This window comes from Paramormyrops kingsleyae, chromosome 14 (genome assembly GCF_048594095.1).
Source record: "Paramormyrops kingsleyae isolate MSU_618 chromosome 14, PKINGS_0.4, whole genome shotgun sequence".
In the NCBI taxonomy this organism is placed as follows: Eukaryota; Metazoa; Chordata; class Actinopteri; order Osteoglossiformes; family Mormyridae; genus Paramormyrops; species Paramormyrops kingsleyae.
In genome coordinates, this window is record NC_132810.1 from 13,726,623 (window position 1) to 13,743,426 (window position 16,804).

Genomic DNA, 16,804 nt, shown 5'->3' on the forward strand with positions numbered 1-16,804 from the left:
GCCAGGTGCACATACTGTATACATATCCTTATGTTTGAACATGGAGCTCATTATAGCAAACTGAGGTTAGCCCAGAAATCCAATACCAGAACACTGCTTCAGTGGGCAATTGCCCCCAACATCACAGCTCCTAGGATCACAGAGGCACACAATCCCCTCCACTATGATAAGGTGGTGATTCATGGAGAGGATGGTATAAATAATTTTTACAATTCAGGTGTTGGCTTATGTTCTTATTTTGTTGTTCATATTTTTTTGATGAATTTATGTTGATTCTTTATGTAGCATATACTGTATAGCCTCCAAGAATAGTATTAAGATTTACTATTTGGATCAAGTAATCCATGATGCAAAACTGTACTCATTGCCAAAAAATGTGCATTTTTGACAGATCAAATATACAATTATCAGGAAAAAAGGCTGACATTCAAGAAAAGTTACAGCATTCAGAGACAGATTGACTGGTTGGCTGAGCATGTACACATCCATGGTGGAAATCGTACAACCATACTGATTTGCTAGTGGTACAGAATATTAGATGTCCCTTGATTTGTGGACTATCATCTTTAGGTACAAAAAAGTACAAAATCTTTATAAAATGAAAACACATGCCTCAATCAGAAATGAGTAATTTAAATGAGTGATACATAAACTACAATGGTAGCCTAAAATTTTGTATGTAGAAACTTAAGACAGCTTTTGCCTTCAGGTATGAATTACCCATTAGTTTGTAGAACTGGTGGAAATCCAGCCTGGATCTATTTTATATTTATTTATTTATTTAGTTCAAGGTTGCCCAAGGTGTAGATAAGGAAAGCTTCATGTACTGTGTATTGGGATGTTGGATGGTTTCTGTGGTGCTCTTCATAGCTGTCACTCTCTCTTGAAAAGAAAACAGTCGGGTTTGAGAAATGGTGCCAAGAGTGATGAATACTGAAAGCCTGCCTTGTTGTAACTGTGAAAGAGTGCATACTGTATTTCTGCGGACAATATTTCAAAGATGTCTTAGACTAGTAAATCAGGTTTCCTTTTCTTTTTGACATAACACCTTGTTACAAAGGAAAGAAATCAGGCTCATATTAGAAAGGGTCCACAAAAAAGCAAGTAAGGATATGTATGACAAATAGATAAAATAGGTTAATAAGTTGCTTCTGAGACATGTACAAAGGTCTTTTCCTTCCTGAACAACCAGATTTATTTAAATATAGTATAATGCAGCACAACTACTATGTTAAAAATACTCCAAACAGTACCATTCAGCTGTGATATGAGGTAAACATGAAACCACATGCCTCAATCAGAAATGAGTAATTAAAAGAGGTAAAAACCTCCTGGTTTCAATGTATTAATAATAAGCAAATGTTTTGGCAAGAAAAAAACTAAGAAACTATAAGAAATAGATTATTACATATTTGCACACATAGGTTGGTGTTCAATAAATTAAGTTTATTTGTCAACATTTTGTATATCGTTAACCATGCAGTCTAGCTCTTTTAAGGCTCATTATTCTCCACAATACGGGACATATACAGGATTACACTAACAAGAAGCATCTATACCATCATTATACACCAAGGCTTCCACTTACACATATATACATATGCTGTTCATAGATCTCAACCCTGCTTTTTACTTTATCTTTCTTAGTTCTTTGAACATATAACTGGGAAAAGCAGTATTTTAACAAAAAATAAGAAATTACAGCAAGGCACACTTTTTAAAGTTTAAAACATTTCCTTGATTTTTCCAGTCTTAGGAAACATAAAAAATGGAGTATTGAGATACACCAACAGCCAGAGATCCTGTAATATGCAACACAAGACAGCTGTTTCCAACTTGGGCCGTGTTGCATAGATAGACATCTACTTAATTTGCCTTTTGATGAGATAAGGGTTCAAGTAGTTCAATTTCTGCTACGTCTGTATACCACAATTAGTCTAAAACACAAGCGCTGTGGAGCTGGAGCTCATGATGCTGTCCTGGGATAACATCAAAGTAGGAGCTTGCAGGAGTAGTCCGAAATTTCCTTAAATCCTATCTTGCTGTCTCCCAGTGCAAAACAAGTCAAATGAGTGCCCTAGACTTATATATCTGTAGCTGGTTGTACAGAGGAGATAGTAAGATAAGAGTGAACCACCATGCATGCTGGCGAGAGAGAGTAAGGGGTGTGTGTTTGTGTTGCCAAGTGGGGACATAATGGCGGTAGACCATTGAGGTAGCTCTGTTCTGGGATAAGGACGAAAATGATGAGCCACTCATTGAAGAGCATCAGGTTGTGGTTCAATGTCACAGCAGGAGGACGGAAGAGCAGAAGCAGCCAGAGGATCAAGTCGATGACAGCCCAATAATACACATGGGGGATGGGCCATGGGAGTGGACAAGCCCCCTCAAAGCTGAGGCTTGGTGATGGGAGGCACCAGGTATTCCGACCCCCTCTGAAACATGAAAAAAAAAAAATAGTCACAGTGTTAATAACAATTCAGATAGCTTTGCTATTTACAAAATATCAAAATGTAATATTAAAGTATGATACATCCAAATGTAATACCTAAATCACTCATCACTAATCAAGTCAATCACCAATAGCGCAAGAATTGATTCTACATTTAGTAGCTTCTCAATGCATCACTATCAGTTCATTTCCTCAATTGCAGGCAGGCAGGTAGATTAGATAGATAGATAGATAGATAGATAGATAGATAGATAGATAGATAGATAGATAGATAGATAGATAGATAGATAGATAGATACAGTAGATAGATAGATAGATAGATAGACAGACAGACAGACACAGACAGATAGTGATGTCTCGGTTGCACTGTACAAAAAACAAGGTTGTGTCTCCTTGCATCTAAAGGACCCCTGCAGCTGAAAGGAGGACGTGAGAGATACACCATGGGTGGAAAACATTTGTTGAAAATGATGTTTGTTGTGATGCAAACATCTTAAAGCTCAAGAGGCTAAATAATCATGTGGGTTTGTGTCTGGCAAAAAGGTTATATTATGGGGGAGGTTTAGTGATGAGCTTCAGGTTTCCAGCCTTGTACACTGAGGCCTGGCACAGCCTTCGACTTGGGGCTCAAGAGGGAAGAGTGTGTCTGGGATAATTAAGGCATGCAGCAAGAAGTGAGGGGCTTTGTGATGTGGATTATGGGGAAATGGCTGTCAGAATACAATCAAGGAGATTAGTGTGGAGAGAGCATCTCCTTGCTCCATGTCTATGAGCACTCCAGTCATACATTGCTGATGGTGACTAAATTAGGAGGAAATATCTGGATCTAGTCAGTTACCTTCTCCCACCATCCATATGTGCAGTCATTGACCTCTGTGGTTATTTACACGAGTGATGCAGAATACAACATAAAGGGCCATCTTAAAACAGCCATCTTATTAAGAGTTGCTAAAACCTGGGAATAGATACATTATGGCACTATAACCCAGCAGGGCTATTTGCTTTTAAATTTAGCAATCATATCCAGGTGGGTGAAGAAAAAAAGAGAAGCTCAATAGACTAAGATTCAGTTGAAAACCCTTTCACTGGCATTTGGCACTAAATTAAGAATATCATATATGGAATACTACTCATCTTCCAGTGCTAAATCCTTGATAAAATATGACAGAAGTTAGCAAAGTGTACATATTGTGGAATTTGAGTTTTGGAGAATGATTTAATGTCACCCAGTTTGGTATTTCTTTCCAAGATTTCTCTACAAAAACAAACAATTATCAGGCTATTTTTGTCAGTAAGGCTGCTTTTATTTAGCATAGTTGAACAAAACTATTCAGTGGCTCAAGACAGAGCAGTGAACAGTTTATGGTAATGGACGCAAATCTGCTTGTAATAAAGATAAATTAAATTAAAAGTTACATTCCACTGGAACTTTAATGATGAGAAACATATTAATCACAAAACCCAACATGATTCTTAGAATTATCATTTCATTATCATGTATTCATGTAGAACATGCTCTTATCTGTAGAAATGTTAAATTCCCAGCTGAATATTTACTTTGGTAAAGATTTTGTCCACCTGGGATTTAAAACTGGTAACTTAGTTCTACTAAGTTCTAACAAAGTTTTACCAAATGGTCATTAATGTGATTTGAATATCTTAATTTAGAGAGCTTTTGCAGTTTAAAGCTACCTGTATCAAAAGCACTTTTATCTTCAATAGAGCTATATTCATACATATTTACTTGTACTGATGCACAAACAGGGGTGCAGTAAGGACATGGATACCATGGCAGATTTTGGGGGCCCACCATTTTACAGGGCCCTTGAATACGTAAAATTACGCAGAATTTGGTGGGGGGCCCAAGGTGACTTTTTTGTCAGGGGCCCCAGAACCCAAACATAATTTTGATTCAAAATATATTTTTAGAACTAATGTAATATCTGAAATAATTAAATACATGCACAATGTTGTGTAGTTTGCTTAACTATAGCAAGATATCCACCCTTTTTTTCTTAGAAAACATGGACAGAATTCCATGAAGAATACTGACTAGAAGATTTGCACTGCTATTTTAATGTATATTTGCTTTGAAAATAGGAATGAAGCTTATACAACTATTGAGAACTAAAATAAAAAGCCATGTGATTCCTGGTTATTCTTACATATTTAATAACTGGTAATATTTACTGGCCATAAGGTTTCTAATTTTTATAGCTAGTTTTGATTACTGCATAAGGTAGAATGGCAAAAGAATACAGCTTGCCCCATATGCCATGACCTATTATGGAACAGTAGCTTTTTAAGCCAATTTTCTGGAAAAAGAGCCATAAAGCAGTGATGCCTGTAATTTACATAATAACCAAGTCAGTTCAAACAAGCAGAGTCAATGAAGGGAACCAGCCTTTACATTCAATCATCTACAATCTGCAGGGACACAATAAGTACAAAGTGTACATGGGTTTGTTATAAATACATAACAGAATTACTTATTAATGTGTTTACCTCTGGTATGAAGGATATAAAAGGGAAGGATGTTGTATTGCCTGTGATGCAGCGCTGGACATGAAGCACAATCGTGTGTTATTCTCCTGAGCTTTCTGGTAATTAAGTACAGGGAGGAAGGGTGCTCTGTGCTCTGGCTGCCTACCTTGGCCAAGGGCCGGGAAGTTTTATTCTTCTGTGCAGTGTTTGTAGAAGTTTGGTGTTGGGAAGCACTGGAGATGGAGAGGGCGGATGCAGCACTCCTGCCTGGGGGCCCCCCGCCATCCTCTGCAAGCGGTTGCTCTGGCTTTGGCATCTACACATTTGGAGAAAGTACAGCTCTCATCAGTGCTTTTCTAGCCTTCAGCCTCAAGCTGGATAAATGTCATGGAAAGGAAAGTTAAAAATTAAAAGGTTTACAAAGCAGGAATTATGCTAAAAGTATATTTTATTATTTTTAGTACCAATTAAAAGTGAATGTGTCATTAAAAAATTACTATGTTGCCAAGTATTATTTCAATTATTAAAAACCTACAAATGAGCAATTTCACTGGGCCAAAACTATAAATGATTTGAGATGGCAGAACAGCAGAACTAGCCACCTATTATGCTTGTTTGTGCAAACTTTACAGTTGACAATACTTGTGATTTTGTTATATATACAATACAAAGGAAGACATGAAACATATAATCCTGTATTGTGAATACATAAATATTAAATTTATGCATTTAAAATTAAATCTTCATATCTATCTACAGTAACTCACTGTAATTGCTTCTTGGGTCATTATGTCTGCAGCATACAGTGTACCATTTTCACCTAATTATTTCATAGATCAGTATATAATAATAGAGTAAATACTGGATGTCGGGATAGAAACTTAAATTTTTGCCTTGCTTTTGCAGAATATGATGTCACAAGCAGAGTGGTTGCATGAATACACACGAGATGGAAATTTAAAAAAATTAAAAATGCATGCTAATTCAGTCATGAAATTAAGTAATGATTCTTGCAGTATTTTTGCTTATAAATCATAATATAATATGTTTGATTATGATTATTCTGTTCTGTAGACCTTAAAATTTTAAATCTGAGGTTGTAAATCCCTCTTCCATTAGCACTTCGGGGGAAGGGATGGTGTGAAGTGAATAAAAAATGCCTTGTAAAATATTTAGTTATGACAATGAATATAGCCGAGACATAAAAAATTACATTATGATGAGATACTCCATGATATAATGTTTAAGCCCACCTGTTTATGAGTTGACTTAGTCTCCGGATGGGAACTACATCCTTTCCTGGCATTCTTCTGTTTCATCTGCAGAGAAGCAGGGCCTTTCTCATCCCTATCACACTTTCTTATCTGAGGACAGTTAATTTTGGGATTAATATAAAGGCTGCCATCCTCTTTTAAAGGATTTGTACTGGAGCAAGAGACTCTTATCTTAGTCATTACAGGGGAAATATTGGATTCAAGCATTTTAGTATCTGCAAAACATTCAACAGTGTCTATCAGGGTTTCACATGGTAAAGGATTAAGATAAGCAGCCTCATTATGGTACTCTAGCAGGCTTCCAGCTGTACTTCCTGGAGAAATAACCGGTGCTTTTTGATATTCAGGACAAGCTGATGGAAGTGCCTGGGCTTTTTCAGTGTGTGGGGAAGAACAGTCCCTGGAACTGGGAAACTTTTTCTCCACCTTCTGGCTCATACACATGCTGTAACAAAGTGGAGGACCCAGGTAGACCTCTTCAGTGCAAGCTTCAAATAGTAGCTCTTTGTCATGGATTTCCAGTGTCTCCCTCAGTTTGGGGAGGGGAGGGCTGCTGCTTTTGTCCTCCATGCAGGTGTTGACCTCTCCACAGTCACTGTCATGAGAAGACAGAGACAAGTAAGAATAGAAGTCCCCCTTGCGCAGCTGGATGGACCGGTGGGAGTGCTCCAGCACTTTGTCTCGGATCTGAGCCACCGGGGTGGGACAAGGACCCTCCTGGTCTGCCTGAGTCTCCTTGTTCTTCAGTGCTACAGCAGTCATGTCAATGATCTCCATAACAAAATTGTGCACATCTTCAGTTTTCTCTTCCTCTGGTGAAGGAGGTAAATGGCTGCAGCACGGCAGCGCTGTGGCCAGCTGATGGCTCTCACATGTGTCTTTGGGGAAGGAAACATGGTTTTCATCGGGATGATTTTCATGCAGCACAGCTGTTGCACACTGGTGTGACCCTGTGCAGCCTTCCACAGAGGACTTGTGCACTGAAACTTCACCTGAGCTGTAACAGGGAATCTCACCACTCAGCTGGCCTTCTAGGACAGACTCTTTTGCTTGTGATGACACAAGATCACACAGTTCTGTTTTGGTAGCCACAACTGTGGTGTCAGAGATGGCTGAGTTCAGTGCATAACAATCCTTGAAGGATTCACCACTTTTTGTGAAAAGGCTTCTCTCCTCTCTTAGAAACTCATCATCTTCATCTTTCTTTTTTACCTGAGAGTTCTCTACATTACCATTCTCCATGTCATCTGCAAATTGCCTCATATAATTTCTAGTCACCTCCCTTTTCTGGGCATCAGCATCTTGCTGTTGGAGGGAAATGTTCTTCTCATGAGCATTGGACTCAAAGAGTTTTAGGGCTGACCTGCTTAAGAAACGACGCCTATTTGCGCCTAATGTAGATGGTACCTTCTCCCGGGTGAGAGTCCCACATTGTAGCTCATCTCCAAGATCCAGTTCATTCTTTTCCTTGGACTGAGACCTAGGTTTAATCCAGTTCTGGAGCTCATTTTTAATGTAGCCAAGCCCTAGCGCAAAGCTACCCTCAATGTACTCCTCATCAGAGGCTATACTGGAGTCCTCATCATCCTTAATACCGAGTTCCTCATCTGTGAGAGTAAGAGTAGAACTGGAGAGAAGGTCACTGTCATCTTCATCATCTGTGCAGGCTGAGGTACATGATACATTCACCACCATGCTGATGCTTGCATCGGTCTCGTCTGGTATTGGTTGAAAACGCAATTGCTTACAGATGGGGTCATTCAAGTCTACCAAGCAGTTCCTCTGCACAGCTATGTCCTCTGAAGCTACAGAGGACTCCTCGGTGGTACTCAGTTCCGTGAGAGATGGTGCTGAGCTTTCATTGATTGATGAGCCCAATCTGACTGATGGCTGACCAGGTCCTGGAAACCTCAGGGAGCTAGTCTGAAGGGTGATATCAGAGATACTGCGTGTCATTTTTTGGATTAAGGGGGTCTGAATGTTCTCCAGGCGCTTCAGCAGCTCCAGAGTCCTCTTGCTTAGTTCTCCTGTGGAGCCTGCAGCCAGTCCCAGATCCCCCGAGCTATGCTGGCTACCGATCTCTTCTGCACTCTTACATGGGGCTAGCCAACTCTCAAGGGAGGTGCTTCGGTGGAGCGTGTCTTTGCTGGACAGAAATAAATCTCCAGCTACAAAAAGGGAGTCGAGGGAGGACCCTGGGGACACACTGGCAAATCCTTCCCTGCATTTGCCACGTGTAGTTCCTTTCTCATCACTTGGAGAAGTTCTGAAGGCAATGGGGTCAAGTTCTTCTGCTTCAGACTCCTGTCCCATAGTAAGGATGCCCTCTGGATTTTTCCCTTGCTTCCCCCTGGTTTGTGCTGACTCATCTATCTCTTTCTTTACTGCCTCAGATTTGTTTTTACTCTCTAGTAAGGACCTGTCACAGTCTTCATATAAAACACACTTCTTAGCACATTCCAAGATTCTGTTGATGTCATCGTCCTCATACACTTGGCTGTGACTGGGTGAGTGGCCTCTCTTAGGGGGTGTCAACAAGAGACTGCCTTGACTGTCTTCAACCTGACTGAGCAGGCAGTTCTCTGAGTTGGCCGTGGTCTCAGTATCCCCTTCACTCATGATTCCACTCTCACTCTCTGATCTTCTGGCAGAATGAACGTAAGGGCTGTCACCCCCTTGTTTTCTGCAGAGGATACCCCCAAAAAGCTCTGGTATGGATTCAGCTGATGAGAAAGAGGAGTCTTTGCTTATGCTCTTTGTTAGCGGCTGTTTATTGCTGAGGTCTGTAGGAGCTTTCTTTTGGAGGGTATATTGGGGCTGGTTATACAGTTCAACGCTATGAAGACTGTAGACATGATAGATGTTTGAATGAGAGGACAATGGTTCCAGATCAATATTTTGTGATAGCACGCCATTTTGTTGGTTGTTTTGATTTAACTCTGAGACCTCAAAATTATTTCCTGTGCTGTTTCTGGACAATGTGGAATTATGGCACTGGTGGTTGTCATGGTTTTGTGGCTCTCCATCAACACTGATCAGGTCGTTACTGATATCCATCTCGTCCCACTCCCATGAGTCTTCCACTGTGCCATGGAGGTGCATGAAAGCTGGTTCTATAATATTCCCAGGGACCTTTAAAAGAGAGAGGTAAAGCTCATTGAAAGAATGTACGTGAAACTGATGCTGACCATCACAAAATAATTACACTAATATTTTGAGGAAAATAATTGTATGACCTGACATTTAATTGAATGGCCTTTACAATTAATTGCAAATAAACTGATTCAATAATTACCATTACTTTAAAATGACTATTTTGTATATCAACAGATTGTTTAAGGATTTTCTGTCCAGAATGTGTGCCAAACAATATACACATACAGAACAACATTTTATGGTTCATAGTTATACAAAACTAGCAAATCTATGTTCAGGTATGTTATATATTACTTGTAATGAATTTAATTATATTTCTGATTATTCTCTGCTTGCTGATGAGAATAAAAATGACTAAGCTGTGATGGCATTAAAAAACACTTAAGTATAAACACCATCTATTAGTCAAATCAAATAAAAATCTCAGCTAACTGCCAGCTCCCTTATACTGTATACTATACATAATACATACGTATTAAAGCACAAATTCATAGTGATGTTGTTTCATGATTTACAATTAGAAGTAACACTGGGAATACTTTTTACAACATAAATGATAAATTTAGAATCATGATAATAACAGAATCTGTATTAATATTTTATTGTTTTGTTTTAAAATCTATATAAACCAAATTTATTATCTGATTATCAAACAATTAAGACTTTCCCACCACAAAATAACTGTGGATATAAAAACACTTTCTTTGACCTTTCAATTTAACAGTAATAGATAACCATTCTTGAAATAACCAAGCTGAAAAACTTCTCTCATTTTTCTAAATGTCCACTGCTGACAAAGTAGCACTCTCCAGGAGATATTTTAAAGAATAAACATACTGTCATCATATATTTTCTTCTCTGCTGTACTGCAACCATCGAAAAAGGGCCCTGTAGGACTTCCCAGCACTGAATTTTAAACAGCACAGTTGCCGTTTTATCATCCAGCAAAGAGTGTTTATTTGTAAACAAACAACCAAGCATTTTTCTTCCTGTTACGCACACTTCAAAACATAAAATTGCTCTGCGGATCTGCAAGGTCAGACTCCCAGAATGTCTTGCAAATTGTCCCTCCCACAATGGAGCAGCTTCTAACACAGCCGAGAGCGATAAGATTTTTTTTTTGGGAGGTTTGATATGGTAACAGCAGCAATTCTACCTGCACGCTGCTGTCACTTTCGGATGTTGGGAGGCAGGCAAGAAAAGAGCAAACAAAGTCTAGTAAAAGTTGCAGGATAATCTGCATGTATAAAATTGGTATGGCAACATTATAGTTTGTGTTTTAATTTCATTACTTACCTGTGATTTTACTAATTGACTGTGATATTGCTTTTTAGAATTTTTTTTTTGGTAAAACAAAAACATATTCACAGTTTCCCAAGGGAAGAGAGCAACCTAAGGCTAGGGGCTTTGTATTGTCTCTTAAACTACTTTAACATCCATGAACACCTCTATATTGTATAAGCAGTTTACAAATTGAACTCATTTAACACAACTGAGTCCAACACAGAACATGGGGAGAATATTCAAAATCCTCCCTCCCTCCCTCCCCTCTCTCTCTCTCTCCCACACACACACACACACACACACACACACACACACACACACACACACACACACACACACACACACACACACACATGCACGCACGCACGCACACACACACACAGGTTTCTATTATATCTCTGTGGAGACTCTCCATTAATTTCTATGGGGAAACTCTAATCCCAACAAACCAAACAAAATATGAGGCTTTTGGCATTTTGAATTTTTTGATTACATTCAGAGATCTTTGTGGGGACCTGAAAAATGGTCCCCACACCTTACCCACAAAATACCTGGTGTTTATCACATTGTGAGGAATATTTGGTCCCCACAATGTGATATAAACATAATCCACAGAAACACAAACACAGACACACACACGTACACTTTGATATAAGGAAGACAATCAGGTATAAGTGCACCAAGCTTTGTAACAGAAAAAAAAGAAAACAACAAAGGTGACTTTTAAAGAGCATTTAAATTCACATATATTACAATGCTAATTAGAATAAGAATATCTGTTAATAACATTAGCAGGTTGAAATGCTTTTTTTATCCTCAGTGCCAAGGCCCCCTGAAGGTGTGTCTGCCATCGCCATAGGAACAGTACCTGCTCAGCGCCAAGCACCCTATGAAGGTGTGTCTGCCATCACCATAGGAACAGTACCTGCTCAGCGCCAAGCACCCTATGAAGGTGTGTCTGCCATCACCATAGCAACAGTACCTGCTCAGTGCCAAGGGTCCTATGAAGGTGTGTCTGCCATCGCCATAGGAACAGTACCTGCTCAGCGCCAAGCACCCTATGAAGGTGTGTCTGCCATCACCATAGCAACAGTACCTGCTCAGTGCCAAGGGTCCTATGAAGGTGTGTCTGCCATCGCCATAGGAACAGTACCTGCTCAGCGCCAAGCACCCTATGAAGGTGTGTCTGCCATCACCATAGCAACAGTACCTGCTCAGTGCCAAGGGTCCTATGAAGGTGTGTCTGCCATCGCCATAGGAACAGTACCTGCTCAGCGCCAAGCGCCCTCTGAAGGTGTGTCTGTCATTGCCATAGGAACAGTACCTGCTCAGTGCCAAGGGCCCTCTGAAGGTGTGTCTGCCATCGCCATAGGAACAGTACCTTCTCAGCGCCAAGCACCCTATGAAGGTGTGTCTGCCATCGCCATAGGAACAGTACCTGCTCAGTGCCAAGGGTCCTCTGAAGGTGTGTCTGCCATCGCCATAGGAACAGGACCTTCTCAGCGCCAAGCACCCTATGAAGGTGTGTCTGCCATCACCATAGCAACAGTACCTGCTCAGTGCCAAGGGCCCTATGAAGGTGTGTCTGCCATCGCCATAGGAACAGTACCTGCTCAGTGTCAAGGGCCCTCTGAAGGTGTGTCTGCCATCGCCATAGGAACAGTACCTGCTCAGTGCCAAGGGCCCTCTGAAGGTGTGTCTGCCATCGCCATAGGAACAGTACCTGCTCAGTGCCAAGGGCCCTCTGAAGGTGTGTCTGCCATCGCCATAGGAACAGTACCTGCTCAGTGCCAAGGGCCCTCTGAAGGTGTGTCTGCCACTGCAGGGTTTGCATGACGATGGCCTCCCATCGGCGCTCCAGGTTGACCATCAGGAGCTGCAGGGCCTGTCGCTCAGACTCGGCTTCGGCAGGTTCTTGCTCCTCCAGTAGCCTCTGGCACAGTCGCAGCACAGAGGCCACACCCCTGCGCCGCCCTCGCACTTCTGAGCACAGAGACTGGAGAGAGAGTCGAACAGTGGAAGCATGCTGTCCTTCACAGCAAATAAAAATTGATTTGATCTAATTTGAAAACATTTTATATTGAGTTAAACAGATTATTTATCTATATGATGCCCAATTTGTTCTCTGGAAAAACCCAAAACTTCCCAGTAAAACATTTTGGAGTTTTTAATTTGCTTTTCCAAAGAAAGAGTATAAATCCATAAAAAAGTATAAAGCTGACATAAATAACAAGTGTCTGAAATTTTAAATAATTTGTATTTCACTCCACTGTGAAAATTACAGATTTTTAGTTTAACATTTAACATTTGTTCTGTTTCTTTTACTGGTAAATATGCTCTGTTGTTTCCTTTTTCTGACCATTGGTTAATTGGAAAAAATCAAGGGAAGAGGCTATAGCATGAATAACAAGATAGCAGTGAGTATTTATAGTTCGTAAAGCTTATTGAAACTGACAAGCAATTTAATTATGTAGCCTAAAGGTGTGGAAATGATTATGGAATGTACTTCCTGTTCAGCAAAATATTGAATATCAGATTCACGAGGTGCACTGGGAACCATCATTATTTTAATATAATAATGCAGTAAAAAGTTGTATATACAGCAACAACTTTTAACTCCTAATTTACACAGTCTTATTCTGATTAGTGTACTTCTAGACAGACATAAGGTAGCAGGGGAGAGCAGGAACACTAATCTCACTACCCTGCTGGTTCTGCACAGGAATGCTGGTTTCTCACTCCAAAAAAAAAAAACAATGTTATGTTTACTGATGTATTCCACTGTGCAGTTATTTAGATTATTATAACTATATCATTCATAGAATTCTATGATCCCTGAAATAACCAGTATGACTTTGATATTCTGGGATTTTAAATAAGGGAAATGACAAATAGCTTAAGGTAAATTAATGCTGAAGTATAGCTGTGGGGGTTATTATTTTATTTGCTGCCATAATGCATTTTCTAATAATGCCTCCCCAACTTGCCCTAATTCTGCAGCCACCTTTTCCCTGCTGCATCCACTCTGGGTGAGCGGTGTTGGCCCCACCAGCCTGATGAGGTCTCCGCGACAGCGCTGCTATGTCAGGAAGATGTAAATCAAGGCACCATCCACTTTTATGCCTCCCATAAACAGGTGAAATATTAAATATTAAAAGGGCACAGCTTGCTCCTTGTGGCCACACAGGCGCCCGCTTCTGTTAGTTTGACATACGTGTAATGAAAATGCTACAACATGAGCCTCTTTTCTTATAAGAAAAATAAAGGGGGGGGATCCAGATTTTTCAGCACTGCATTAGAAATGCTGATGATCCAATACGTGTATGGAGATACCTGTTTAAATATGCAATGGCGTCGCAGGAAGAGAACTATTGCTCCTGTGCTGCTCTTGTAGGACAAAAACATTCCGAGTACAATTTATGTAAATCCCCTTGCTCGGCAATGCATTCCGTTACATTTCCTAATAAATATTAAACACTATTACATCTAAATTGGATTTTGGCTCAGCAGTTTCCTCTCCTGTTTTAGCATATATTTACTAGTTCCTTTGTCTTTTAAACAGGTAATGTGATTGCAAAATACAATGGTTTCCTCTTGGGGAAGGAGGAAGTGAGGCACAGTACATAGTGATAAAGTTGTTGCCAGCAATAAATTGAAACAAGGTGTGGGGGGGGGTTCTAAATGAAACAACCAAGGCTTTAACAAGAAAACAAATGCTTCTACATCAAAAATGAACATACACGTGCATGTACACATAAACAGAGATATAAATACTGCCAGAGCCGCACAGCCACAGACAGTATTTACTTAATATATCTTTTGTAAAGGCCTTTTTGTATAGTGTTATACAAAATGCATTTTTATTATTGTTGTTGCTGTTGTTATTTTGTTGTTGTTGCTGTTTTGTTGTTGTTATTAATAATAACAACAGTTATAATAATCATAGCAAAAAATTGATCAATGTCACAAAACTGGATGAAAAATCCGACTAATTTCTACAAATATCCAAAGGCATTTTGGTAGCTCCATTCTGTCCCTGTTTTAGATAGATCAGATTATTCACCATATCATTCATAATGATTTATTCTTCATACAAACAGACTTTCACAGCAGGTCAATGTATAGTGCATCCCAATATTTATGTCTGACTGTACATATTTCACTCTATGTATTTAGAGGTATGTTAGTGGAAAACAGATTACCGGATCCTGATCAATACTGCCAGTCCACTCCGTTAGATTAAAAGGCTCAGAAACTAGAGGCTATGCCATTAAATCTGAAAGGCAGATTATATTGCTGTATTTCCAAACTCCCAGAAATCCACAGCTTCATTGTTTCTGCATTGCTGGGTTTCACAAAATGACTTCTCCTCCTATTGAGTTCTGCTTTATTGACACAGAGCCTTGGATACGGTATGCCAATATTTGCTCAAAAGCTTCCCAAATACATGAGGGTGGAATGGTGGTGTGCAGACCTAAAGTGGCCAGTGATTTCTCAAGCGAGCCACTTTCCATTGCTGTATAGTGTGCTGGTTGTGTGCAGATAGCCGGCCGGACAGCACCATTGCTTGTCTCGGCTGTGAGTGGAAGGCTGGCCACTCTCTGCTGTCTATCCCGCACAGGAGAATGGCTCACCCACAGCAGACTAATGGGACATTTCTCAGGTCCTTTTAATAAAGGTATCTGAAAATCAGCTGGCAGGTAATATGCAATGGTAGTAACGCAATCTGGGGAGTGCTAGAGATGACTATTTCCTGAGAGCTCATCCCAATAGCCTCATTGCTTTATTGTGAAGCATGATCCATCTCATGTACAATATTAATCTCTAGGCCGCACAGGTATCAGGGCTGGAAATCAGACTCCACCACTAATAGAACAGTAAATATGCATTTGTGACAGAGATATCGTTTTCTACAGCAATGCTACTGTGGCGAATGTAGTGCATAAAAAAAAGGGCTCATCATATTAGTTAATACTCCAATTTCTCTAGGGTCTGAAAGACTGAAATCCTCCTTTAATTATTTTCAAATTAAACTTATGTCAAGTAACTAGTTTCTATATTCAAGTGGCATAATTTACATAATATAATGTAATGGATACTCACAGGTTAGGAACATTCAGAGTAGAGTACAGACAGCAGAGCACCAACACCTATATCAAAGGCCCCAGGATGGGACCCATGGAGCACAGCATTCTGGGTAAATGTGCACCTGAGTTTGTGTGATTGCTCTTGAGTCTTTGTGGTCCACAAGGAAATTAGCAAGCCACTGAAATATTATAAAATATCCAATATGAGCAGGTTTATAAAGCTTCAGATGGACTGAACGGCTTACTCCTTTTCATTTGATGTGCTGTTTTTTTACTCTGCTAGACCATTTCTAGACTACAACTGCAGCTCCTACTGTTTGTTCATTTAAAAAAAGGTGGACAAGAAACAAGGAAGAGCAAAAAAATAAAAAATACTTTGCAGTGTGGTAGAAGGGCTGAATTTTTACAAAGACAGTAACCCTCTGGATATGCAATCAATTACCATTAATTAGACACCCCTGATTAAATATATTTGTTGATTAAGTCAATTAAAATCACAAGGACTAATTATTGCAAATGAGTCTAATGAATGTATGGAGAGACTATTTATTCCCAAAAAATATTTAGAATGCTGCACATACTGTAAGTTTAAACAGTTTTTAGTAATTTGGTGTATATTAGAATGTATTGTATTCTTAAAGCACAAAGCAATGCAATCTCCTGTAGTTATTTTACAAGTAAATGTATTTCTCTAAAGAAATCTTGGTTATTGAGACATAATTGTGATAGATCAATTATGTGGTGCTGAGAAATTAAAATGTTGCCCGCCTTAGACATTAATATGGTTTACTTACACACACACATGCACACACGACTTTCTCCAAAGTAGGACAGACATTAAACAGTGTTCTGTACCAAATGGTAACACATGTACACGATGCTCTATCCTTGGTTTGATTTACTTATCCTGCAGCTTTTCCACATATTACAGCAAATTAAGTCATTAACATGATTGATGTAACATGTTAATTTTACCTTGTTGGCTTTTCATAAAATAGCTTGAGCTGATATTCAAAATCTGATATCTGATGCAAACTACATGGCTACCTGTTATATAGTTATGCAAC

General features: G+C 39.5%; 1 protein-coding gene across 4 annotated transcripts in view; it reads right to left on the bottom strand.

Moving 5' to 3' along the window:
* Positions 1-1,431: 1,431 nt before the first annotated feature.
* The window catches only part of akap6 (A kinase (PRKA) anchor protein 6), a 171,679-nt gene continuing 156,306 nt past the window's right edge, over positions 1,432-16,804 (bottom strand). For all 4 annotated transcript variants that reach the window (XM_072699344.1, XM_072699343.1, XM_023833586.2 and 1 more), the window contains 4 exons: positions 12,431-12,646; positions 6,190-9,342; positions 5,103-5,252; positions 1,432-2,435 (listed from right to left, as the gene is read on the bottom strand). In XM_072699344.1, the coding sequence (XP_072555445.1) occupies positions 2,388-2,435; positions 5,103-5,252; positions 6,190-9,342; positions 12,431-12,646 (3,567 nt within the window). In that variant the 3' untranslated portion in view covers positions 1,432-2,387. The remainder of the gene's footprint in view (positions 2,436-5,102; positions 5,253-6,189; positions 9,343-12,430; positions 12,647-16,804) is intronic.